Source organism: Somniosus microcephalus, chromosome 1 (assembly GCF_052327205.1).
Source record: "Somniosus microcephalus isolate GS21.2 chromosome 1, FLI_Smic_1.0, whole genome shotgun sequence".
NCBI classification, from domain to species: domain Eukaryota; kingdom Metazoa; phylum Chordata; class Chondrichthyes; order Squaliformes; family Somniosidae; genus Somniosus; species Somniosus microcephalus.
Window position 1 is genome coordinate 218,349,201 of NC_140987.1, and position 25,605 is coordinate 218,374,805.

At 47.8% G+C, this 25,605-nt stretch overlaps 1 protein-coding gene across 5 annotated transcripts in view; it reads left to right on the forward strand.

The window, feature by feature from the left end:
• arhgef28a (Rho guanine nucleotide exchange factor (GEF) 28a) overlaps positions 1–25,605 on the forward strand; it is a 678,106-nt gene that overhangs the window by 129,389 nt on the left and 523,112 nt on the right. For all 5 annotated transcript variants that reach the window (XM_085990347.1, XM_085990327.1, XM_085990336.1 and 2 more), the window contains one exon: positions 3,043–3,232. In XM_085990347.1, the coding sequence (XP_085846473.1) occupies positions 3,043–3,232 (190 nt within the window). The remainder of the gene's footprint in view (positions 1–3,042; positions 3,233–25,605) is intronic.

Sequence of the window (25,605 nt, forward strand, 5' to 3'; positions counted from 1 at the left end):
CTGTGCCGCCACCCCTGGTGGGTCTGTTCTGCCGGTGGGACAGAGCATACCCAGTGATGGTGATGGAGGAGTTTGGGACATTGGTGGAAATGTATGATTCTGTGAGTATGACTATGTCAGGCTGTTGCTTGACTAGTCTGTGGGGCAGCTCTCCCAATTTTGGCACATGTCCCCAGATGTTGGTGAGGAGGACTTTGCAGTGTTGAATGGGCTGGGTGTGCTGTTGCCGTGTCCATAGCCGGTGCCGATGCCGGATGGCCCGTCCGGCTTTATTTTTATTATTTTGTTTCGTAGTGGTTTGTTACAACTGAGTGGCTTGCTAGGCCATTTCAGAGGGCAGTTAAGAGTCAACCACATTGCTGTGGGTATGGATTAACAGTAGTGTTGAAAGTCAACTTTGTTTAGGACTAAGTTGGATTTTCTAACTATTATGTCTGTGTATAATTGAGACACGGACTGCAGGAGTTGGTTATAACAGGTCTTTACTGAATGGAGGCAACCTGGAACTACTATGCAAATGTTACTACACAGGCTTATATACAGGGGTGGTCACTACTGGTACTGCAGTATACAGGGGCTGCAGAATATAGTTCCTTCTGCAAAGTACATACACTACACTAACCAAAGTGAGCTGTGTCTATTTTATCCATCTTGGTTTTCACATCTAGTTTGAGGCCTAGCAATTCTACATCGCTAAAAACCTGCTGGTGCCACCGAGGGCTGGTGTTAACAGCCGCCAAAATTGATGACGCTGGCAGGACTGGTAAATTGGCGCTGCTGGCTAATTAACATTTGCTTCGCGCTAAACTGGAGTGGGCCTTTGGCGTAGCGGTAAGCATCCCCGCCGCTGGGCCAGAAGGTGTAGGGTTTCGAACCCCGCTCCAGACAGTCCTGGCAAGTAGAATCGGAGTTCCGGCTCTAAATTCTGGGTTGACATCCAGCGGGATACTTGCGTCCGTGGGTGTGGGTGGCCCCCCCCCCTCGTATGGGATGTGGGAGCCCGTAAAACCCTCCCGCCATAATGGCTGGTATGAAGATAGTTACGGTCACGGAAGGAGCGTTTAACGCGGCCAGAAATCCTTCCACTACTTCATACTGTTCCCCAAAGGGAACAGTGTGTAGACACGATAAGAAGTGGTGCTAAACTTACCATGCAAGGCCATTTTGGTGGCGTTAGTCCCGGCAGCTGGCCCAATGTGGCGTGGCCGTAGTGTCATTGCAGGAGGAATAGCCTCTCTGAAAGTGAGGCTGTCATTTCATAAAGCAGTGCTAAACATGAGGCACACCTCCCATTCCTAGCTTCACCCCTCACCTCCTTGGAGGAGACCGTGTTGGCCATTCTTGGCAGGGGCATGGCTGAGCCCTTGGCTAGCGGCGGGGCTGAGAGGATACAAGATCCTCGTATTCTCATATGTTATCTTCCTTTTCACATGCACCTCTTGCATTCCCACCCTTTCCTCACCACAACTCTATGCTTGTGCCTTCCTCATTTCACAAACCCAAGAAATGCGGCCTGCTCAGCCAGTGGTTGACCAAGAAGAGGGAGAGGAGAGTGAAGTAGAAGAAGAAACACTGTCACTCGATTTCACACTCTCAGCCACCAGCTCCTCAAGGTCATTTGCAGTGTCCCCCACTGAAAGTCAGCAGCCTTCCACCAGCCACGCTGCAGCCACTGGGTTAGCACTGCATGGTATCCGTAGGATAGGCAAAGGCACACACAAGACAGTCACTAAGGGAATGTATAAGGGTGATGAGTTGATTTCTTGGTGTCATATTGGATGGATAGATGTTTAAAATTGGATTGGAAGGTTTGGTTTGTGGTGGCTTTTATTTCAGCATTGTGGCCAAGCGGATGTTGTGATGGTCAGTAACAGAGGGGGAGGGTAAGGTGCAGGACAAATGTTGAAAGGGGAATTGGGGTTGTGGTCACTGGTACCGCAGGAGGATGATTCCATCCCGGATATCCCGGCCAGAAAGGGCTGTTTGGGTTGCATCCTTCCTTCTGCTTCCTCCTCTTCTGCAAAATTTATAGGTGTCAACCTTGGGTTAGTGGTAGCACTCTCACCATTCCAGAGACTAGAGCACATAATAATGTTGGCAGTGCTGAGAGAATGCTATAGTGTTAGAGGTGTCGTCCTTTAGGTAAGGTGTTAAACCGAACCTGTCTGTCCTGTCTCCAAGTCCCGTTTGCCCATCACCCCTATGCTCGCTGATCTACACTGGCTCCCGGTTAGGCAACACCTCGATTTTAAAGTTCTCGTTCTTGTTTTCAAATCCCTCCATGGCCTCGCCCCTCCCTATCTCTGTAATCTCCTCCAGCCCCACAACCCACCGAGATAGCTGCGCTCCTCTAATTCTGGCCTCTTGAGCATCCCTGATTTTAATCGCTCAACTATTGGTGGCCGTGCCTTCTGTTGCCAAGGCTCCAAGCTCTGGAATTCCCTCCCTAAACCTCGCTACCTCTCTTTCCTCCTTTAAGACGCTCCTTAAAACCTACCGCTTTGACCAAGCTTTTGGTTATCTGCCCTAATTTCTCCTTAGTTGGCTCAGTGTCAAATTTTGTTTTATAAGGCTCCTGTGAAGCGCCTTGGGACATTGTACGATGTTAAAGGCGCTATGTAAATACAAGTTGTTGTAGTTGTCTTGGGTAGGCTTGAAAGATCCCATGGCAATATATAAACAAGAATAGAGGAGTTCTTCAGTGTCCTAGCCAACATTTATCCCTCAATCAACATCCCAAAAAAACACAGATTATCAGGTCATTTATCTCCTTCCTATTTGTGGAACCTTGCTCTGCACAAATTGACTTCTGCATTTCCCTACATTATAACAGTGACTACACTTCAAAAGTACTTCATTGTCTATGAAGCTCTTTAGGACCTCTTGAGGTCGTGAAAGGTGCTATATAAATACAAGTTCTTTTCTTTATTTTTTCTGTTTTGAATTGTTCAAAATAGTTATTAATTACCTTTGCAAGCTGGTGCGAAGGAGGGGCATATTAAAATGTATTTTGTCATTTTGTTCCTCTTTTCTCCTTCTTAGTCTTCAGAATTCCCAAGTCACTCCCTCACTCGGAATCTCTAAGACTTATGGTGACAGCCACGTACTACAGAAGTGCCTTAATGGACCAAACACTTTCATACTGACTGTGGAAAACAACATGAGGCACTCACTGGAGACAGATGTTCTACTTCTGAGGAGCTATCTACAGAATGCTAACTTGGAGAATGTGGTAAGATTAAAATATCTTCCTGGCAGTTTAAATCTGTTATCAATATACAAGAGAGCATAAGTATTGTGGTGTTTCCTGAATAGTGGTAGACATTCACAGGAACTGCTCTGTGTGAGGTTTTCGGTCTGTGATTTAGAGAGTAGTGTATAGATTAGTATTCAGACGTACCAAAGTTCAGCTCAGTATATGATGTATGTTTTGAACATCTCAAACGCATCAGTACTTCAATTAAAAAAATATCCTGGCATTAAGTATTAACAACAAAAGTATTTACAAAAATAATTAGTGTTAGAATTATAGAATCACTAGCTGGAGTGCCTGGCGGTGCCGAGGCTTTTTCGAGGGCATGTTGTTGTTGGAAGAGAGAGAGAGAGCGACTGGGAGGAAGAGAGAGAGCGACTGGGGGGAAAGAGAGAAAGCGACTGGGGGGGGAAGAGAGAAAGCGACTGGGGGGGAAGAGAGAGAGCGACTGGGGAGGGAAGAGAGAGCGCGACTGGGGGGGAAGAGAGAGAGCGACGGGGGGAAGAGAGAGAGAGCGACTGGGGGGAAGAGAGAGAGCGACTGGGGGGGGGAAGAGAGAGCGCGACTGGGGGGGAAGAGAGAGAGCGACTGGGGGGGGAAGAGAGAGAGCGACTGGGGGGGAAGGTGGCCCGATGGACCCCTGCGAAGGAAGGAAGAAGGTAAGCTCTCCCTCCCTGTCCCACCCCCTCACTCTTTCCCTCCCTGTCCCACCCCCTCACTCTTTCCCTCCCTCACCCTTTCTCTCCCTCCCCCGTCTCTCCCTGCTTTACTCTCCCCCCCACCCTCTCTCGCTCCCCTCCCCCCCCACCCTCTCTCGCTCCCCTCCCCCCCACCCTCTCTCCCTCCCCTCTCTCCCTCCCCTCCCCCCCACCCTCTCCCTCCCCTCCCCCCCCCCCCCCCCCCACCCTCTCTCCCTATTTCTCTGTCTCTCTGACGTCTGTTCCCCTCTGCCGCTCTCAGTTTTTCTTCTGCCGTTTTTTGTCTGCGAGCTCGCCGGCCGCTCAGGCTCTGTATGGAAATCATCTTGGCGCCGGTGCCCGATTTGCTACTCCAGGCCCCGCCGTCCGCCCGCTCTCCGGGGCAAGCTAAGAGCCGGGCTCCGGCCCCACACCCACACCGCCAGGGATCAGCACCCGGGGAACCCGCCCGCCGCCCAACGTGAACAAAGACCCTCCTCACCTGTCATGGAGTTGAAGTCTCCAAAAGCGGCCACAGTGCCCCTGGCCTCTTCCCCCACGCATTCAGGAGGCGCGGGGAAGAGAGAGAGAGAGAGACAGACTTGGGGGGGAGAGTTAGACGCCGCCGCGCACCTGCTCTGCGGAGCTCCGTGCCGCCACCACCGCACCAGCCTTTACTAAGATGGCGGCGGTAGCGGCGCTCGGCTGAGGCCCGCCCCTCCAGCCTTCACAAAGATGGCGGCGATCGGGGGCCGCTTGTTGATTGGGGCCGGGAGGTGCCTAGCTCGGGCGTGGGTGCGGAGGAGAGGCTGAGGCTTCGAGGCCTACCTGGAAAAACGGGGAAAGGTAGGAAAATTAATGAGATTAGATAAAAGATTTAGAAAGTAATTAACTTTTTAAAAAAACAATATGTGTTTTAAAAGCAACTTTTCTTTTAACGACGCAGAAAGCGGGAAAAAGAAATGAAAAGTTTGGAATCAAGATGGCGGCGACTCACCTTGGTTCAGAACGATAAGGCCCGCCCACACACGCACCGATTGGTCGACCGTTAGGTGACCGAAGCGTAGGATTGGTTTTGTTTTATAACGCTTCTGTGAAGCACCTTGGGACAGTTTACTACATTAAAGGTGCTATACAGATGCAAGTTGTTGTAGATACCACAACAGTAACTTGCATTTATATAGCACCTTTTAATGTAGAAAAAATCCGAAGGCACTTCACAGAAGCATATTCAGACAAAATTGTGTATTGAGCCAGAGAAGGAGATATTCGGAGGGTAGACCATAGAATATGAACATATTAATAAATTATGGTTATAGGCCTAGGCTTCGCCACCTTCTTGATTTGGGTCACATCTCTGGAGGGACAGGTCTTCCATCTGTTGCCAAGCTGTGTGTGATGGCGATATCTGCTTTGTTTTTTAAACCTTGCTACTTCTGTTCTCTGTTTGATAAGTTAGTGCGCTTCTGCCATAAGGGGTTGGCAAACCACTGTTTATCATCAGCATGTGGTCCTGATGTGAAATATATGCCCAAAGAAACATCTGAGTTTTATCTGGCTGAGGGGTTACAAAATTAGTGTACTCTCTGGTACCGCAGTGGTCTGAGAAGAAGTACCGTTTGATAGATGTCTGACTAGGTCCACAAAAGCTAATGTCAATCCCTTACTGTTTGATTCCTTTTTCATCTGCTGCAAATAAACAAATGGGAAAACGATAAATTTTTCATTGCACTTCCACGATGAGTCACCTAATGGGAGAGTGTTAAATTGCTGAGATTAGAAATACTGACTGTCAGTAAACAAAGTTGAGGGATTCTAAAATGCCTAGTTCATGCTGTTCAATGTCCTGTTAAAATATTATTCATTCATTAATCATCCGGCAACAGAGCTGATTTTCCAAACTTCAATTAGCAGACAATTTTATAAGATCAGGCAGCATAAGATAGTTCCTTTCAGCACAATTATTTCACTACACTGAATCAATACCATTAGGCTGTCAGATATTGTCTGTCAGTCAGAAATTTCCTGATGTTAGACTTTGCAGTTTTTGGATTAAGTTAGACTTATTAGCACTGCTTAATATCTAGTCATCATTATAGTGCACTAGAAATGAATGGTGAACAAACTTGTTTTCAGGGATAAAGGGGGCTAAATTGGATAAGACCCAAAAATGGGTGCTGGGGTATCGCGATGCATGATCTTCCTGCGCCTGTTGAAAGTAATGCAGACAGCACGCAAAACTCGTGGCAGGGTTTATGAGCGTGGAGAAGGGCTTGCAGGATGTCATAGCAGTCCAGTAACCTGTCCTCCAACAGATGGTTAGAAATGCTGAGGCACTGCCCTGGGGGAGTGGCAGTGGCTACGTGGAGGAAAACCTGCTGTCCTCTCTCAGGATGACAGCATTCCTACTCCCACCACTGCCACTCCGCCAGTGCCATTGCAGTTGCCTGTCAGCCAGCCAGCTCGGACTGCTGCCGCCCATGCCGAGGGGGTGCAGTCAGCCGGGCCTTCTAGGCCCAGAACTGCTTGAGGTCATCCTGCAAGGCCATCTGCAGTCTCCCCCACGGAAAGTCAGCAACCTTCCACCAGCCTTGCTGCAGCCACTGGGGTAGCACTTTGTAGGAGCACTAGAATAGGCAAAGACACAAACAACAGACACTAAGGGAATGTACAAGTGTGATTAGTTGACTTTGTAATATAATACTGGAATGAATCATTTAAAAAGTATTTTTGGAATGTTTGTTTTGCGGTGGCTTTCATTTCAACATTGTGGCCAAGAGGACGCTGTGATGTTCTGCAACAGAGGGATGGTAACGTGGGGAAATGTTGAGCAACGGGGATCTGGGGTTTCATTGAGGGGAACCGGATTCTGATGATGCACTCACAGACAGCTCCTCCTCCTCCTCTTTCCCCCCTCCTCCTCTTCCTCCTCCTCAGGTGGTTATGGAACCCATGGTGGCAAGGGCTGCCAATTTTGTGGAGGATGCAGCAGTGCACCACAAATTGGGACATCTGCTCCGGTGAGTACTGAAGAGTTCTTCCCGAGCGGTCAAGACAGCGGAACCGTTGCTTGAGCACCCCAATGGTCTGCTCAATGAGGTTCCTCGTGGCAGCATGGCTGTCATTAAATGATTGCTGGCCACGAGTGATGGGATTGCGGAGGGGAGTCATCAGCCAGGTGTAGAGTGGATAGCACTTGTCGCTGAACAGCCATCCTTGGGTTCGACATGGTGGCTGGAAGATTGCTGGCATATTAGACTGGTACAGAATGAAGGCATCAAGGCTGCTGCCAGGATACTGGGCATTCACCATCATGATGTACTGGGCACGGTCACACATCAACTACACATTAAGTGAGTGGTACCCTTTGTGGTTACGGTGCATCTTTGCATTGATATGTGGTGCCCGCAAAGCCATGTGTGTGTAGTCGATGGAGCTCTGCACCATGGGGAAGCCCGATATCCTGGCAAAGCCATGTGCGTGCTCCTCCTGCTTCTCATGAAGCCCCTTCTCATAGTGTACAGAACCTCTTGTGATGTCCTGGATGCAGTGATGGATGACGAACTGTGAGATGTTAGCTATGTCGCCTGTTCCAGCTGGAAAGGTCTAGTGAAAAAATTCAGGGCCACGGTGAACTTGAGGGCCACTGGCAGAACTGTCATCACCTTGCTCTGAAGCTGCAGGTCTGGTTCCAAGAGCTGGCAAAATTCTGCGACCACCTTCTTGGTGAAGTGGAGCTGCCGAACACACAGCTCCTGGCTTAGGTGCAGGTAGGAGAAGTGCTCCCTGAAGACCCTAGATGGGTAAGGTCTCCTGCTGAGAGCCCTCCTCCTGTTCCCTCTGTGAGCAGCTTGTCTTCTTTGCTGCTTCTGCCCCATCTCTCTGTCGTGCTGCAGCGCGAGGGGTACGGCAAGTAGAGCCCATGGGAACTGGTTGGATGGGTGGTTAAATGTGCGGTAGAATACTTACCACTGTGTTCCCGATGCACTCCCGCCCACTGTCCTCTTAACTGCGCAGTTTTCAGAGTCCGCTGAGGCATGGGCCTCATGAATACATGGAAATTGGAGCCCTACGACACAATTAGGACTCAGTCACCATTTTAACTAAAAATCTCACAAATCTGCCTAGTGCAGGATGTACCAGTAAAACCTAAAAAGGTCACTTGGAGCCACGAAACAGTATTTAAAATCGCAATCACCTTGCAGGTATATGGATCATGGGATCTATGTGCTTTTGTGCTGTTTGGATTGCCAGGAGAGTTTCCAATTTCCAGATTTATTCTTTGAGGTGAGAGTGATTGCCCTTGACATCAAGGCAGCATTTGACCGAGTGTGGCATCAAGGAGCCCTAGTAAAACTGAAGTCATTGGGAATCGGGGGGAAACTCTCCACTGGCTGGAGCCATACCTAGCACAAAGGAAGATTGTTGGAGGTCAATCATCACAGCCCCAGGACATCACTGCAGGAGTTCCTCAGGGCAGTGTCTTAGGCCCAACTGTAATGTATGTACCTTTTAAGGGGGGAACTACTTTTTACAGCTCATGTATACTGTAGTACCGGCAGTGACCACACCTGTATATAACGCTGAGTAGTAATCTGTACAGATCAGTTGCAGTCTGAGCCACTTTGAGTAAACACCTATTGTACCGTTCTCCGCAGTCTGTGTCTTATACACGGACGTAACATTGGCGACGAGGCAGGTTCCAACCTACCTGCAACTCTGCATCACCTCCCGGGGATTCGTTCCTGGAGATCAGTGGATTGGAGGTCAAGGCCAGAGACTCAGGCGTCGACCACGGGCAACCGCCCAGTCATCCAGCAGAGACTTGAGAATTGCGGGGGAGGCTGTCGAGAGCCAGGCTTGGCTTTCCAGTCGAGGTGGTCCAGCGAAACGGGCTGGCAACAGGTAGTGCGCAGACCCTTCCCAGACAGCGGCGGGCTAGAGCCCGACCGAGTGGCACAGCAAAGGGCCGAGCAGCGTCGACGGGGGAGAGAGAGAGAGAGAGAGAGAGAGAGGGCAGAGCGCACAGGGCGTAGCCGGTGTTCAGGGGCCGAGCAGCGTCGGAGAGAGGGAGAGAGAGACGCGCAGAAACCCGCGAGGCGCCGCCATTGCCACGAGGACCGCCGAGAGCGGCGTTGGCAGCAGCGCAGGAGAAGCGCGCGAAACCTACAGGGCGCCGCCATTGCCACGAGAGCCGCCGGGAGCGGCGTCGGCAGCAGCGGGGAGGAAGGAAAGCGCGGGAGACGCCATTTTAAGCCATTGGGAGACGCCATTTTAAACCACACCCAAAATGCCGAAGAGTGGCAGTATCACCGCATTTGACAATGAAGTCAAAGATTGGACTACATATGTCGAACGAATAGAGGTGTACTGCAATGCAAATGGGGTGTCAGATGACGAGAAAGCATCGGTATTGTTAAATTTAATGGGTGCAAAGACGTATGGTTTATTACGAAATCTAGTAACCCCAACGAAGCCAATGGAAAAGAGTTTTGAAGACACAGTAACGATACTAAAGGAACATTTAAACCCCACACCGCTGCTGATAGCAGAAAAATTCAAGTTTCACAAATGGAACCATCATAAGGATGAAAGCAATGCTGATTATTTAACAGAACTGCGCAAACTATCGAAACACTGCCAGTTTGGAGCGGGACTGACAGATGCCTTAAGGGACAAGTTTGCATGTGGGCTTCAAAGTGAAGGAACCCAGAAACGGCTTTTATCTGAAAAGGACCTTACGCTAGAAAAGGCTTTCAGCATTGCGGTATCATATGAAGCAGCAGCCCGGGGCGCTGCAGAGATACAACAGAGACCGCAAGAATATTGCACAAACGAAATGTCATATGGAACAGAGAAGTGCTATCGCTGCGCCAGAACAACACACGACCAGAATGGTTGCTGGTTCAAAGACAAAGTGTGCAGACAGTGTGGAAAAGTAGGACACACAGCACGAGTCTGCAGGTCGGGAAAGAAAACCAGCAATAAGAAACCTACCAAAGGAAAGTACCAGAAGGTACATAAGATGACGGAGAATAGTTCAGACGAACAATAGAGTGATAACGACTCCGAAAGCAGGGAACTGAGTTGTCTGAAACTACATAATGTGATCACAACGGAGGATCACCGAACCATTTGGGTCACTCTCAAGATAGCAGGAGTCCAGGTAAAGATGGAATTGGACACAGGATCAGCCCTAACAGTCATAAACCGACGGGACTACGAGCGGCTATTCTCACACATACCCTTGAGAGACACAAATTATTTTGAAGACGTATACGGGGCAAGAAGTCTACCCCAAAGGAAAAATAAGGGTGACCATTATATATAACGGTAAGGAAACACCAAAACTAGACCTGTATGTATTGCAAGATGGAGGACCACCATTACTAGGACGTGAATGGATCCGGAAAATACAACTGGATTGGCATTCCATACAGGCGCTGACTGTGGCTGACAAAAAGGATGACGACGTCACACCTGGGCGATCCTAACTGATGCGAAAGAAGTGTTCCAGCAAGGACTCGGAACACTAAAAGGCATGACAGCGACGATTAAAATTGAAGAAAACGCAAGCCCAAAATTTTTTAAGGCCAGACCGGTACCTTATGCGATCCGCCCAGCCGTCGAAGCAGAGCTGGAGAGTCTGGAACATTCAGGTGTACTGTCCAAGGTAGACTGGAGCGAGTGGGCTACACCCATCGTCCCTGTGATGAAAAAGTCGTTGAGCAGCACACCTGGGGAACCAAGGAAGGTTCGCATCTGTGGGGACTTAAACAGTGAACCCGGTCCTTCACACCGTACAATATCCACTTCCGCGGATTGAAGATATTTTCGCCTCGCTATCTGGAGGGAAACGCTTCACTAAGATTGATCTGGCCCAGGCGTATCTGCAAATGGAGGTAGAAGAAGCATCAAAAAAATACCTCACAATCAACACCCATAAAGGCCTCTACCAATACAACCGGCTGGTATTCGGGGTAGCATCAGCTCTGGCTCTTTGGCAGAGGGCAATGGAACAAGTCCTGCAAGGGATCCCAGGGACCCAGTATTATTTGGACGACATCCTGGTCACGGGCGAAAATGACAGTGATCACCTTGCCAACCTGGAGCAGGTGCTCACTAGAATGCAGGAATATGGGCTCTGAGCTAACCGCCCCAAATGTGAGTTTTTTAGAAAACAAATCTCGTATTGTGGCCACGTTATCGATAAAGAGGGGTTACATAAGTCCCCAGAGAAGATTGAGGCAGTAGTCAAGGCTCCAGCACCGGAAAATGTGTCACAACTGAGGTCGTTCCTCGGGCTGGTAAACTACTACCATAAGTTCTTGCCAAATTTGTCTACAATACTACACCCACTGAACACCCTACTGCAAACTGGGGTGCCATGGAAGTGGAGTGACGAATGTAGACGAACTTTCCAGAAGAGCAAAACACTAATCACATCGAAAGAGGTATTGGCCCATTACAACCCAGCATTACCAATTTGGTTGGCATGTGATGCGTCACCCTACGGCATTGGAGCGGTGCTGTCGCACAAATTCTCGGACGGCTCAGAGAGGCCAATAGCCTTCGCGTCACGATCACTAACCACAGCCGAGCGTAACTACGCCCAGATTGACTGACAGGGAGGCCCTCAGCCTAGTGTGGGGAGTGAAAAAGTTGAATCACTATCTGCACGGGCAGAAATTCACCTTGCTGACTGATCACCAGCCTCTTGTCTCCATTTTTAATCCGAAGAAGGGCGTTCCGGTGATGACTGCGCAACGACTACAAAGATGGTCACTTTTTCTAGGGGCGCACCACTATGAGATTGAATATAAGGGCACGAAACAGCATGGAAATGCTGATGGGCTATCATGCCTGCCACTGCCTACTGCGGAGGAAGCACCAGCAGTGGATCCTGTCGAAATATTCCATTCGACTATAGTTGAATACGTACCGGTAACTAACGCTTGTATCGAAAAGGAAACCCGAAATGACCCGACACTGTCTCGGGTATATGATTTGATGGTGAAGGGATGGCCAGCACATGGCGACTCACTGTTGCCAGCATTCTCGACAAGGAGAGAACAGCTGTCAGTGTGCCGGGGGACCTTGATGTGTGGATCCCGAGTGGTAATTCCACCCAAGTTAAGGGATAGAGTGCTCAATGAGCTTCATGAGGGTCATCTGGGAGGGGTAAAAATGAAAAGCCTAGCCAGGGCTTGTGTGGTGGCCGGGAATCGATAAACAAATCGAGGACCTGACCAAGAGCTGCTCAGGATGCCAGAAAGTCCAAAATGCACCACCACAGGCCCCTCTGCACCCATGGGAGTGGCCTTCATCTCCATGGCAACGGGTGCATATTGATTTTGCTGGTCCATTCATGGACTCAATGTTTTTAATAGCCATGGATGCGCACGCGAAATGGCCTGAGGTCATCAAAATGTCCTCCACCACCATGGAGAAAACTATTGCAGTCCTACGGACCATTTTTGCCAGGAATGGCTTGCCAGAACAGATTTGCTCCGACAACGGACCACAGTTTGTGTCCAAAGAGTTCCGGAGGTTCTTGAAAAAGAATGGGGTAAGGCATTACACATCCGCCCCGTATCATCCAGCCACAAATGGATTGGCTGAGAGGTTCGTACAAACCTTTAAGAAGGCAATAAATGCTATGTACAATGACAACATTCCACTGCAGCACAAGGTGGACAATTTCCTGTTCGCCTACCGGAATGCGACACATGCAGTCACCAACCAGGCCCCAGCCATGATGTTCTTTAACCGAAGGTTAAGATCACGCCTGGATTTGCTCAGACCAAACGTACGAAGAGATGTTGAGAGTAAGCAATTCCAGCACATCCATGAGAAGCCAACAAGGAGCTTCAATGTAGGGCAACCAGTCTTGGCCCGTGATGCGCTATCAATTCTAATAAAAGGCTAGGCAGAGTTCAGAACAACAGGCTTTTATTAACTACTGAATTGCACTTCAGACAGATCAGGACTATGCCTCTAGTGGACGACCGAATGCCAGGAGCTGCCATGCGGCCGCTCTTATACTCGGTAGCCCAGGGGCGGAGTCAGCTGAGGCATAGTCAGGCACAACAGTGAAACAAGAGTGAACGACAACAACAACAACAACAACAACAACAGTGAACACAGTGAACTACAGTGGTTTACCACAGCCCGCGACTACCGAACAGAAAAATGGCAGCCAGAAACGATATGCACACGGCAGGGCCCACTAATGTACACAGTGGACGTTGGGGAGAGCATCGTGAGATGCCATGCTGACCAGATCCTAGAGTCACAGGAACAAGTCAACCCCATGCCTCGCCCATACGTACCTGGTGATGAACCCGACGTACAGGTAGCATCTACCCCAGAAACGGTAGCATCGGAAGCTGAAGAACCAACCGACGACAGGGGTCCAGAATCGCCTCCGCACCAAGAGCAAGACACTCTGGAAAGGCGCTATCCAGAAAGGATCAGGAAGCCTCCCCAAAGACTGAATTTATAAATAGACTATTTTCAGCTAATGTTGCATGTTAAAAGTGTTAATTGTAATTAGTTTGATATTTAATTGTTAAATGAGTGCTATGGTACTGTTAATCTAAAAGGGGAGGAATTGTAATATATGTACCTTTTAAGGGGGGAACTACTTTTTACAGCTCATGTATACTGTAGTACCGGCAGCGACCACACCTGTATATAACGCTGAGTAGTAATCTGTACAGATCAGTTGCAGTCTGAGCCACGTTGAGTAAACACCTATTGTACCATTCTCCGCAGTCTGTGTCTTCTTATACACGGATGTAACACCAACCATCTTCAGCTGCTTCATCAATGACCTTCCCTCCATCATGAGGTCAGAAGTGGGGATGTTTGCTGATGACTGTGCAGTATTCAGTGCCATTTACAACGCCTCAGATAATGAAGCAGTTCATGCCCGTATGCAGCAAGACCTGGACGACATTCAGGCTTAAGCTGATAAGTGGCAAGTAACTTTTGCGCCAGACAAGTGCCAGACAATGACCATCTCCAACAAGTGAGAGTCTAACCACCGCCCCTTGACATTCAACGGCATTACTGTTGGATCTGTGATTCAGAGGATATGCTGTTATTAAATAATCACACGGATGCTGTACATTAACAATAAACAGGTATTTACTGGAGGAGGGTAGTCTCAAGACTGGGGGTACAGAGGCATGCGCAAAGCTTATATACCGGTGTGGTCACTGCCGGTACTACAGTATACAGGAGCTGTAAAAGTAGTTCTGACTTAAAGGCACATACACTACAATTCCTCCCCTTTTAGATTAGTAGTTCCCCTAATATTCAAATAACAATTAACATTTCAACATGTACATTAAACAACAAAAGTCCATTTATAGATTCAGTCTTTGGGGCGGCTTCCTGACCCTTTCAGGACAGCGCCTTTCCGGAGGTTCTTGTTCTTGGTGCAGAGGCGATTCTGACCCCTTTTCATGGGGTAGTTCATCGGGTTCCACTGCTACTGGGTCTGAAGTAGATGCTACCGGTATGTCGGGTTCATCCCCAGGTACTCGAGACATGGGGTTGACGAGTTCCTGTGACGCTAAGATCTGATCGACGTGGCGTCTCACAATGTTCTCCCCGACATCCACTGTGTACATTAATGGCCCCTGCCTTGTACATATCGTTCCGGGTTGCCATTTCTCTGTTCGATAGTCACGGGCCAAGACTGGTTGCCCTACATTGAAGCTCCTTGTCGGCTTCTCATTGATGTGCTGGAATTGTTTGTCCTCAACATTTCTTCACACGTTTGGTCTGAGCAAGTCCAGACGAGATCTCAACCTTCGGTTAAAGAACATCATGGCCGGGGTCTGGTTGGTAACTGCATGTGTCGCGTTTCGGTGGGCTAATAAGAAATTGTCCATCTTATGCTGTAGTGGAATTTCATCGTCGCACATGGCCTTTATCGCCTTCTTAAAGGTTTGTACGAACCTCTCAGCCAATCCATTTGTGGCTGGATGATACGGGGCGGATGTGTAATGCCTTACCCCATTCCTTCTCATAAATTTTTGGAACTCGTCGGACACAAACTGTGGTCCATTATCCGAGCAAATCTGCTCTGGCAGCCCGTTTCTGGCAAATATAGTCCGTAGGACTGCAATCGTTTTCTCTGTCGTGGTTGAAGACATTTTTATCACCTCAGGCCACTTTGAATGAGCATCCACTGCTATTAAGAACATTGAGTCCATGAATGGACCAGCGAAATCAATATGCACCCGTTGCCATGGAGAGGAGGGCCACTCCCATGGGTGTAGAGGGGCATGTGGTGGTGCATTTTGTACCTTCTGGCATCCTAAGCAGCTCTTAGTTAGGTCTTCGATTTGTTGATCGATTCCCGGGACCACACATAAGCCCTAGCAAGGCTTTTCATTTTCACTCCCCCCAGATGACCTTCATGTAGCTCATTTCGTACGCTCTCCCTTAACTTGGGTGGAATCACCACTCTGGATCCACACATCACTGTCCCCTGGCATACTGACAGCTGTTCTCTTCTGGATGAGAATGCTGGCAACAGTGAGTCGCCATGTGTTGGCCATCCCCTCACCATCAATTCATATACCCGCGACAGCGTCGGATCATTGCGGGTCTCCTTCTCTATATCCGCGTTTGTTACTGGCAATCGTTCAATTATTGACGAATAAAATATCTCGATAGGGTCTACTGCTGGTGCTTCCTCCACAGTTGGCAGTGGCAGGCGTGATAGTCCATCAGCGTTCCCATGCTGTTTCGTGCCTTTATATTCAATTTCATATTGATTCGCCCCTAGAAACAGGGACCATCTTTGTAACCGCTGTGCAGTCATCACTGGAACGCCCTTCTTAGGATTAAAGATGGAGACAAGTGGTTGGTGGTCAGTCAGCAAGGTGAACTTCTGCCCATGCAGATAGTGGTTGCATTTTTTTACTCCCCATACTAGGCTGAGGGCCTCCCTGTCAATCTGGGCGTAGTTGCGCTCAGCTGAGGTTAGTGACCGAGACGCAAAGGCTACTGGCCTCTCCAACCCGTCTGGGAATTTGTGCGACAGCACCGCTCCAATACCATAGGGTGATGCATCACATGCCAAACGAATTGGTAGTGCTGGGTTGAAATGGGCCAACACCTCTTTTGATGTGATCAATTCTTTACACTTCTGGAAAGCTCGTCTACGTTCGTCATCCCACTTCCATGGTACCCCTGTTTGCAGTAGGGTGTTCAGTAGGTGTAATACCGTAGACAAATTTGGTAAGAACTTGTGGTAGTAGTTTACCAGCCCGAGGAACGACCTCAGTTGTGACACATTTTCCGGTGCTGGAGCCTTGACTACTGCCTCAATCTTGTCAGGGGACTTATGTAACCCCTCTTCATCGATGATGTGGCCACAATGCGAGATCTGTTTCTGGAAAAACTCGCACTTGTGGCGATTAGCTCGTAGCCCATACTCCTTTAATCTGGTGAGCACCTTCTCCAAGTTGGCGAGGTGATCACCGTCGTTTTCGCCCGTGACCAAGATGTTGTCCAAATAACACTGGGTCCCTGGAATCCCTTGCAGGACTTGATCCATTGCCCTCTGCCAAATAGCCGGAGCTGATGCTACTCCAAACACCAGCCAGTTGTATTGATAGAGACCTTTATGAGTGTTGATCGTAAGGTATTGTTTCGAAGCTTTTTCTACCTCCATTTGCAAGTACGCCTGGGCTAGATCAATTTTGGTGAAGCGTTGACCTCCAGATAGCGAGACGAAAATATCCTCAATTCGTGGAAGCGGATATTGTACCGTGTGAAGGACTGGGTTCACTGTCACCTTAAAAACCCCACAGATGCGGACCTTCTTTGGTTCCCCAGGCGTATTACTCAACGACCTCTTCATTACAGGAACGATGGGTGTAGCCCACTCGCTCCAGTCCACTTTGGACGGTACTCCTGAACGTTCCAACCCTTCCAGCTCTGCTTCAACAACTGGTCTGATCGCATAAGGCACTGGTCTGGCCTTCAGAAACTTTGGGCTTGCATTTTCCTCTATTTATTCGTTGCTGTTATTCCTTTTAGTGTTCCTAGTCCCTCCTGGAACACTTCTTTTGCGCCAGTTAGCATTTTTGACAGTCGTCCAGGTGTGATGTCATCATCCTTTTTGGCCTCAACCTTCAGTGCCTGTATGGAATGCCAATCTAATTGTATCTTCCGGATCCATTCACGTCCTAGCAGTGGTGGTCCTCCATCTGGCAATACATATATATCCATTTTAGGTATTTCCTGGCCTTTTATATGTCACTTTCACGCTTATTTTTCCTTTGGGGTAGACTTTTTGCCCCGTATACGTCTTCAAGACAATCTCTGTAGCTTTCAAGGGTATGTGTGAAAATAGCCGTTTGTAGTCTCTTTGATTTATGACTGTTAGAGCTGACCCTGTGTCCAATTCCATTTTCACTTGGACTCCGTCTATCTTGAGTGTAACCCAGATAGTCTGGTGATCCTCCATTTCGGTTACCTTATGTAGTTTCAGACAACCCAGCTCCTTGCTTCCGGATTCTGTGTCACTTTTCTGTTCGTCTGAACCACTGTCCATTACCTGGTGTACCTTTTTGTACTTCTCCTGTGGAGATTTCTTACTGTTGGTTTTCTTCCCAGACCTGCAGACTCTTGCTATGTGTCCTGGCTTTCCCACACTCTGCACACTTGGTCCTTGAACCAACAATCTTTCTGGTCATGTGTTGTTCTGCCGCAGCGATAGCACTTCCCTGTTCCACAGGACATTTCATTGGTGCCATATTCTTGCAGTCTCCGTTGTATCTCTGCAGCGCCCCTTGCGGCTGCTTCATGTGATACTGCCATACTGAAAGCTTTGTCCAGCGTAAGATCTTTTTCCGACAGAAGCCGTTTCTGGGTTCCTTCACTTTGTAGCCCACACACAAACTTGTCCCTTAACGTATCTGCTAGTCCCGCTCCAAACTGGCAGTGTTTCAATAGCTTGCGCAGTTCCGTTAGGTACTCAGCATTGCTTTTGTCTTTGTGTTGGTTCCTTTTATGGAACTTAAATCGTTCTGCTATCAGCAGCGGTGTGGGGTTTAAGTGGTCCTGTAGGATTTCTACTATGCTTTCAAAATTCTTGTTTACCGGCTTCTCTGGGGTTATTAGATTTCGCAGTAACCCATAAGTTTTTGCACCCATGGAATTTAACAGAGCCAGTGCTTTATTAGCATCTGGCACTTCATTCGCCCTGCAGTACACCTCAATACGTTCCACATATGTCGCCCAATCTTCGACTTCATTGTCGAACGTAGAGATACTGCCACTCTTTGGCATCCTTGGGTGTGAGTTAACTGTCAAAAATGGCGCCTCCCGCGCTTCCCCTTCTTCGCCGCTGGCACAAAATGGCATCTCCCGTGCTTTCCTTCCTTCCCGCGCTCGCCCTTCTTCTCCGCTGTGGCTTCTAAAAATGGCGTCTCTCACGCTCTTCCTTCTCAATAACGTCTCCCGCGCGCCCCTTTCTTCGCCCCGCGGACCCTGTTCAGCCCGTGAGCCCTGGCTGTGCTCTGCACGTTCTTCTTTTTATATTTTTTGATGCCGCTCAGTCCAGAACCCGGCTGTTTCTTTACCCTCTCTCCGGTTTGTTTTCTTTTTCTCGACGCCGCTCGGTGTTCAACCCCCGGCTGCGCCCTGCGCTGTTCACCCTCTCTCTTACCCCGTCGACGCTGGTCGGCTTTCTCTCCGCCGTCGGTCGGCTCCAGCCGCCGCTGCTCGGGAAGGGTCTGCGCTGGACCTGTCGTCGGTCTCTTGCTGCTCGTCGTGACTGGGGAACCAAGCCCGGCTCTCCACAGCCTCCCCTGCGAAGGTCAACCTCTGCCTGACGGCTGGGCGGTTGCTCGTGGTCGACGCCCGTGTTCCTGGCCTCGACTTTTTTTATGTTGCAGGTAGATTCGAATCGACACTCGTCGCCACTGTTGGATCCGTGGTTCAGTGGATATGCTGTTATTAAATAATCACACGGATGCTGTACATTAACAATAAACAGGTCTTTACTGGAGGAGGGTAGTCTCAAGACTGGGGGTACAGAGGCATGCGCAAAGCTTATTTACCGGTGTGGTCACTGCCGGTACTACAGTATACAGGAGCTGTAAAAGTAGTTCTGACTCAAAGGCACATACACTACAATTACCATCGGCAAATCCCCCACCATCAATATCCTGGAGGTCACCATTGACCAGAAACTTAACCGGACCAGCCACATAAATACTGTGGCAACACGAGCAGGTCAGATGCTTGGAATTCTGCAGCCAGTGTCTCAGCTCCTGACTTCCCCAAAGCCTTTCCACCATCAAAAAGGCACAAGTCAGGAGTGTGATGGAATACTCTCCACTTGCCTGGATGAGTGCAGCTCCAACAACACTCAAGCAGCCCGCTTGATTTGCACCCCATTCACCACCTTAAACATTCACTCCATCCACCACCGGCATACCATGGCTGCAGTGTGTACCATCTACAAGATGTACTGCAGCAACTTGCCAAGGCTTCTTTGGCAGCACCTCCAAAACTCGCGACCTCTATCACCTAGAACGACAAGAGCAGCAGGTGCATGGGAACACCACCACCTCCAAGTTCCCCTCCAAGTAACACACCATCCTGACTTGGAAGTATATCGCCATTCCTTCATCGTCGGTGGGTAAAAATCTTGGAACTCCCTACCTAACAGCACTGTGGGAGTACCTTCACCACACGGACTGCAGCGGTTCAAGAAGGCGGCTCACTAACACCTTCTCGAGGGCAACTAGGGATGGGCAATAAACGCTGGCCGGGCAATAAATGCTGGCCTTGCCAGCGACGCCCACATCCCATGAACAAATTAAAAAAAATCATCTTCGCTTAAGTACCATCAGTAACTTTATCTGCTTATAATGGCTGCTATTATTGTCAGTTTCATTTGGATGGAGGAAGAGGAGCATCAGCAGCAACCTCCGCAACAGCTGGACGTATTGGAAGGCAGCAGGTGAAGGGGGTGGCTGCTCGTAGGCGCCCATACCCAACAGACAACAACAACAACTTGTATTTATATAGTGCCTTTAATGTAGCAAAACATCCAAAGGCGCTTCACAGGAGCATTAAAAGACAAAAAATTTGACACCGAACCACATAAGGAGAAACTAGGGCAGATGACCAAAAACTTGGTCAAAGAGGTAGGTTTTAAGGAGCGTCTTCAAGGAGGAAAGAGAGGCGGAGAGGAGTATCCAAGAGAGGAGCGATGAAAGGAGGCAGGATGACAGGTGAGAGTGGTCAGAGAGGGATAGAGAGAAAAGGAAAAGAGGAGGAAAAAGTGGAAAAGCACTGAATGGCTCGGGGCCAGAGCGGTAGCCAAAGTGCGCACGCGAATGGACATGGGAAAAGCTCAGTTTACATTGGCCTGTTTAAATGTAATAATTAATGGAACACAATTCCATTAATTCTAGGCCATGAGTCAGTTTCTTAGATCTACCTAAAGAGCAGTACACAATGAGGCTGCATTTCTCTCGCCAGGCTGTTGAAGACTTCAGCAGCCTCCTGCAACAGTACCTGCTGCCTGTATCCGTCAAAGGCACCACACCCCTTCTTTGCCACTGGCTCATTCCACTCTCCTACAAGGGGGTACCACCTGCATTTCCCAGTCTGCAGTACAGAGCTATATTTACCAGGTCACCAATGCCTTGTTCGCTGGGGCTGATCAGTGCATCATTTTCCCCATTGATCTCGACAATCAACAGGAGAGCTTTTGGATTTGCAGCAGTGTCCGACTTCCCTTATGTCCAGGGTGTCATTGCCCACACATGTTGCCCAGGGCACCAAAATACCAGCCAGTAGCATTTGTCAATAGAAAAGGATGCCACTCCATTAAAATGAAGCTAGTGGCTGATCACAGAAATAGGATCATGCAAGTTTGTGCCAGGTACCCAAACAGCTGCCACCATGCACTTATCCTGCAACACTTAACCAACCCCCATCAAAACTTGACCCTTCCAGGAACGTGGCAGGCTGGCTGCTGGTGGATAGGCGATATTACCTATGTGGCTCATGACACCCCTCCGCAACCTCACCAAACCTGAGCAATACAGGTATAATCAAAGCCGTGGGACCTCCAGAATCATTATTGAGCACACCATATGATTGCTCAAACAGAGGTTCAAGTGTCTAGACAGTTCTAGGGGCTCCCAACAATAGGATCCACAAAGACTCTCCCACATCACAGTGGTGTGCTGCATCCTGTACACAGTATTGACAACTCTCGCGAATCCAGCCCGAGAGACGTGATTTTGGAGTGAAATAAAGCATCACTTACGATCTCGTGATGGAACGCCTAAATCTTGGGATTTTTTTGGGTGTGAAAAATGTTCCAATTTGCACATGCGCAAAAAATTGCGTGATTTGCACATGCGCAGGATTGACGAGACACAAACGTATATGCTTTATTTTCATAGAAGTTGTTGCCATTCTCCTGCGATGATACACCGCTGTAAAGTGCATGTTGTGACATTTGCACATGGAGCTCAATCTACAAATGATGTCAGGAAGGTATTGTTCTCTTGTGCACGAGACGCTATTATTCATAACATAAGAACATAAGAAATAGGAGCAGGAGTAGGCCAATTGGCCCCTCGAGCCTGCTCCGCCATTCAATAAGATCATGGCTGATCTGATCCTAACCGCCAATCCATTATCACAGAACCATCTCCTGAATCTAACAGAATTAGACACACGAAATAGGAGCAGGATCAGGCTAAACCGCCCCTGGGCCCGCTCTGCTACCCACACGGCCATGACCGATCCGAACCTAGACTCGTCCAAATTCCTGCCCGCTCCCCGTAACCCTTAATTCCCTTTACTTCTAGGAAACTGTCTATTTCTGTTTTAAATTTATGTAATGATGTAGCTTCTACAGCTTTTTGGGGCAGCATATTCCATGGACCTACCACCCTCTGAGTGAAGTAGTTCCTCCTCATCTCAGTTTTGAAAGAGCAGCCCCTTATTCTAAGACTATGCCCCCTAGTTCTAGTTTCACCCATCATTGGGAACATCCTCCCCGCATCCACCCGATCCAACCCCTTCACAATCTTATATGTTTCAATAAGATCGCCTCTCATTCTTCTGAACTCCAATGAGTAGAGTCCCAATCTACTCAACCTCTCCTCATATGTCCATCCCCTCATCCCCGGGATTAACCGAGTGAACCTTGTTTGTACTGACTCGAGAGCAAGTATGTCTGTCCTTAAGTATGGACACCAAAACTGTACGCAGTATTCCAGGTGCGGTCTCACCAATACCTTGTACAACTGAAGCAATGCCTCCCTATTTTTATATTCTATCCCCCTAGCAATGAAAGCCAACATTCCATTGGCCTTCTTAATCACTTGCTGCACACTAACCTTTTGAGTTTCGTGTACCAGGACCCCCAGATCCCTTTGTACTTCAGTACTTTCCAGTTTCTTGCCATTAAGATAATAACTTGCTCTACGATTTTTCCTGCCAAAGTGCATAACCTCACACTTTCCAGTATTGTATTCCATCTGCCAAATCTCTGCCCACTTACTTAGTCTGTCTATGTCCCCTTGCAGGTTTTTTATGTCCTCCTCACTCACTACTTTCCCTCCCATCTTAGTATCATCTGCAAACTTTGATATGTTACACTCGGTCCCCTCCTCCAAATCGTTAATATAGATTGTAAAGAGTTGGGGACCCAGCACTGACCCCTGCGGAACACCACTAGTTACTGATTGCCAGTCTGAGAATGAACCATTTATCCCAACTCTCTGCCTTCTGTTAGATGGCCAATCCTCTATCCATGCCAGAATATTACCCCCAATCCCGTGATTTTTTTATCTTAAGCAATAATCTTTTGTGTGGCACCTTGTCAAATGCCTTTTGGAAGTCTAAATACACTACGTCCACTGGTTCCCCTTTATCCACCCTATATGTTACTTCCTCAAAGAACTCCAGCAAATTTGTCAAACATGACTTCCCCTTCATAAAACCATGCTGACTTTGTCCTATTAAATTATGATTATCCAAATGTCCTGTTACTGTCTCCTTAATAATGGACTCCAAAATTTTACCTACCACAGATGTTAGGCTAACCGGTCTATAGTTTCCAGCCTTCTGTCTACTGCCCTTTTTAAATAAGGGTGTTACATTAGCAGTTTTCCAGTCTGCCGGGACCATTGCCGAGTCCAGGGAGTTTTGGAAAATTATTACCAATGCATCCACAATCCCTACCGCCACTTCCCTCAAGACCCTAGGATGTAAGCCATCAGGTCCAGGTGATTTATCTGCCTTGAGTCCCATTATTTTACCGAGTACCACTTCCTTAGTGATTTTGATCGTGTTTAGCTCCTCCCCCCCCTTTAGCCCCCTGTTTGTCCAGTGTTGTAATATTCTTAGTGTCTTCTACTGTAAAGACTGATATAAAATATTCATTCAGTGTTTTTGCCATCTCCATATTTCCCACCATTAATTTCCCGGTCTCATCCTCTAAGGGACCAACATTTACTTTAGCCACCCTTTTTCTTTTTATATAACTATAAAAACTCTTACTATCTGTTTTTATATTTTTTGCTAATTTACTTTCATAATCTATCTTCCCTTTCTTAATCAATCTTTTTGTTATTTTTTGCTGTCTTTTAAAGTTTTCCCAATCCTCTATCCTCCCACTAGATTTGGCTACCTTATATGCCCTTGTTTTTAGTCGAATACTATCCTTAATTTCTTTACTTAGCCACGGATGGCTGTGTTTTCTTTTACACCCTTTTCTTCTCAGTGGAATATATATTTTTTGGAAGTTGTAAAATAACTCATTAAATGTACACCACTGATCATGTATCGTCTTACCCTTTAATCTATTTTCCCAATCCACTCTACTCAATTCCGCTCTCATACCTTCATAGTCTCCTTTATTCAAGCTTAGCACGCTTGTTTGAGATCCAACCTTCTCACCCTCTAATTGAATATGGAATTCAACCATGTTATGGTCACTCATTCCAAGGGGATCCTTTACTAGGACATTTTTAATTAATCCTGTCTCGTTACACAGGACCAGATCTAAGGTTGCTTGCCCCCTGGTCGGTTCAGTTACATACTGCTCAAGAAACCCATCCCTAATACACTCAATGAACTCATCCTCAAGGCAGCCCTGCCCAATTTGATTTGTCCAATTAATATGATAGTTAAAATCCCCCATAATTATAGATGTTCCCTTATTACAAGCCTCAACTATTTCCTGATTGATACTCCGTCCAACAGAGTTGCCACTGTTCGGAGGCCTATAGACTATGCCCACTAGTGCTTTTTTCCCCTTATTATTCCTTCCACCCAAACTGTTTCATTATCCTGATCTTTTGACCCAATATCATTTCTCTGTATTACAGTGATTCCTTCCTTTATTAACATAGCCACCCCACCTCCCCTTCCTTCCTGCCTGTCCTTCCTGATCATTAAATAACCTGGTATGTTTAATTCCCAGGCATTGTCACCCTGTAGCCATGTTTCTGTAATGGCCACAAGATCATACCCATATGTAGCTATTTGTGCCATTCACTCGTCTATTTTGTTACGAACGCTACGTGCATTCAGATAGAGAACTTTCAAATATGTTTTGTGACACTTAGTTCCTGCTTTTGACCTTTTTATTACTTTACCTTTTACTCCATACCTTCTGCCCCTTCCTGACACGCTCTGGTTTTTAATTTCCCCACTGCTACCTAAGTCTATGACCTTCTCTGTTGTCATTTTTATTATTTGCTCTCTAGGAACCTCCCCCCCACTAGTTAGTTTAAAGCCCTCTCTACAGCCCTAGTTATATGATTCGCCAGGACTCTAGTCCCAACACTGGCCAAGTGGAGTCCATCCCAACGGAACAGCTCCCTCCTGCCCCAGTACTGGTGCCAGTGTCCCAGGAAGCAAAACCCATTTCTCCCACACCAGTCTTTGAGCCACGCATTTAACTCTCTAATTTTATTTGTCCTAGCCAAATTCGCTCGTGGCTCAGGTAATAATCCAGAGATTATTACCCTTGTGGTTCTGCTTTTTAATTTGGCCCCTAGCTGCTCAAACTCCCTTGTCCTATCTATGTCATTGGTACCAACATGGACCACGACAACTGGATCCTCCCCCTCCCACTCCAAGTTTCTCTCCAGTCCAGAGGAGATGTCCTTAACCCTGGCACCGGGCCTCATTACAGACAATCTCTGGCACCAGCTCAATCTGGCATACCACAGTTGATTTCCCATGGCAAAAATAAGGCAAAAGGTAGACAAACTGACACTGACAAACCATTCCAAATTATAGATATGCATTTGTCTCTTATTGGTTTTACATTTATATATGCATGAACAAGTTCACCATTTATACAAATACATCCTCAAAACTAGCTGAGAATGGCATACTTCATCCAGAAGTTGTACATACTGTAACCATCCATTATTCTCAATTAAGTGTTGTGTTCTTTTCACTACCCTAACATTTTAATATAATTTCACCTGTTTCATGATGCATCACATTTAAGAACATAAGAACATAAGAAATAGGAGCAGGAGGTAGGCCCTTCGAGCCTGCTTTGCCATTCAATGAGATCATTCCTGATCTTCTGCCTCAACTCCATTTCACCGACCCTATCGCCATATCCCCTGATGCCTTTACCAGTCA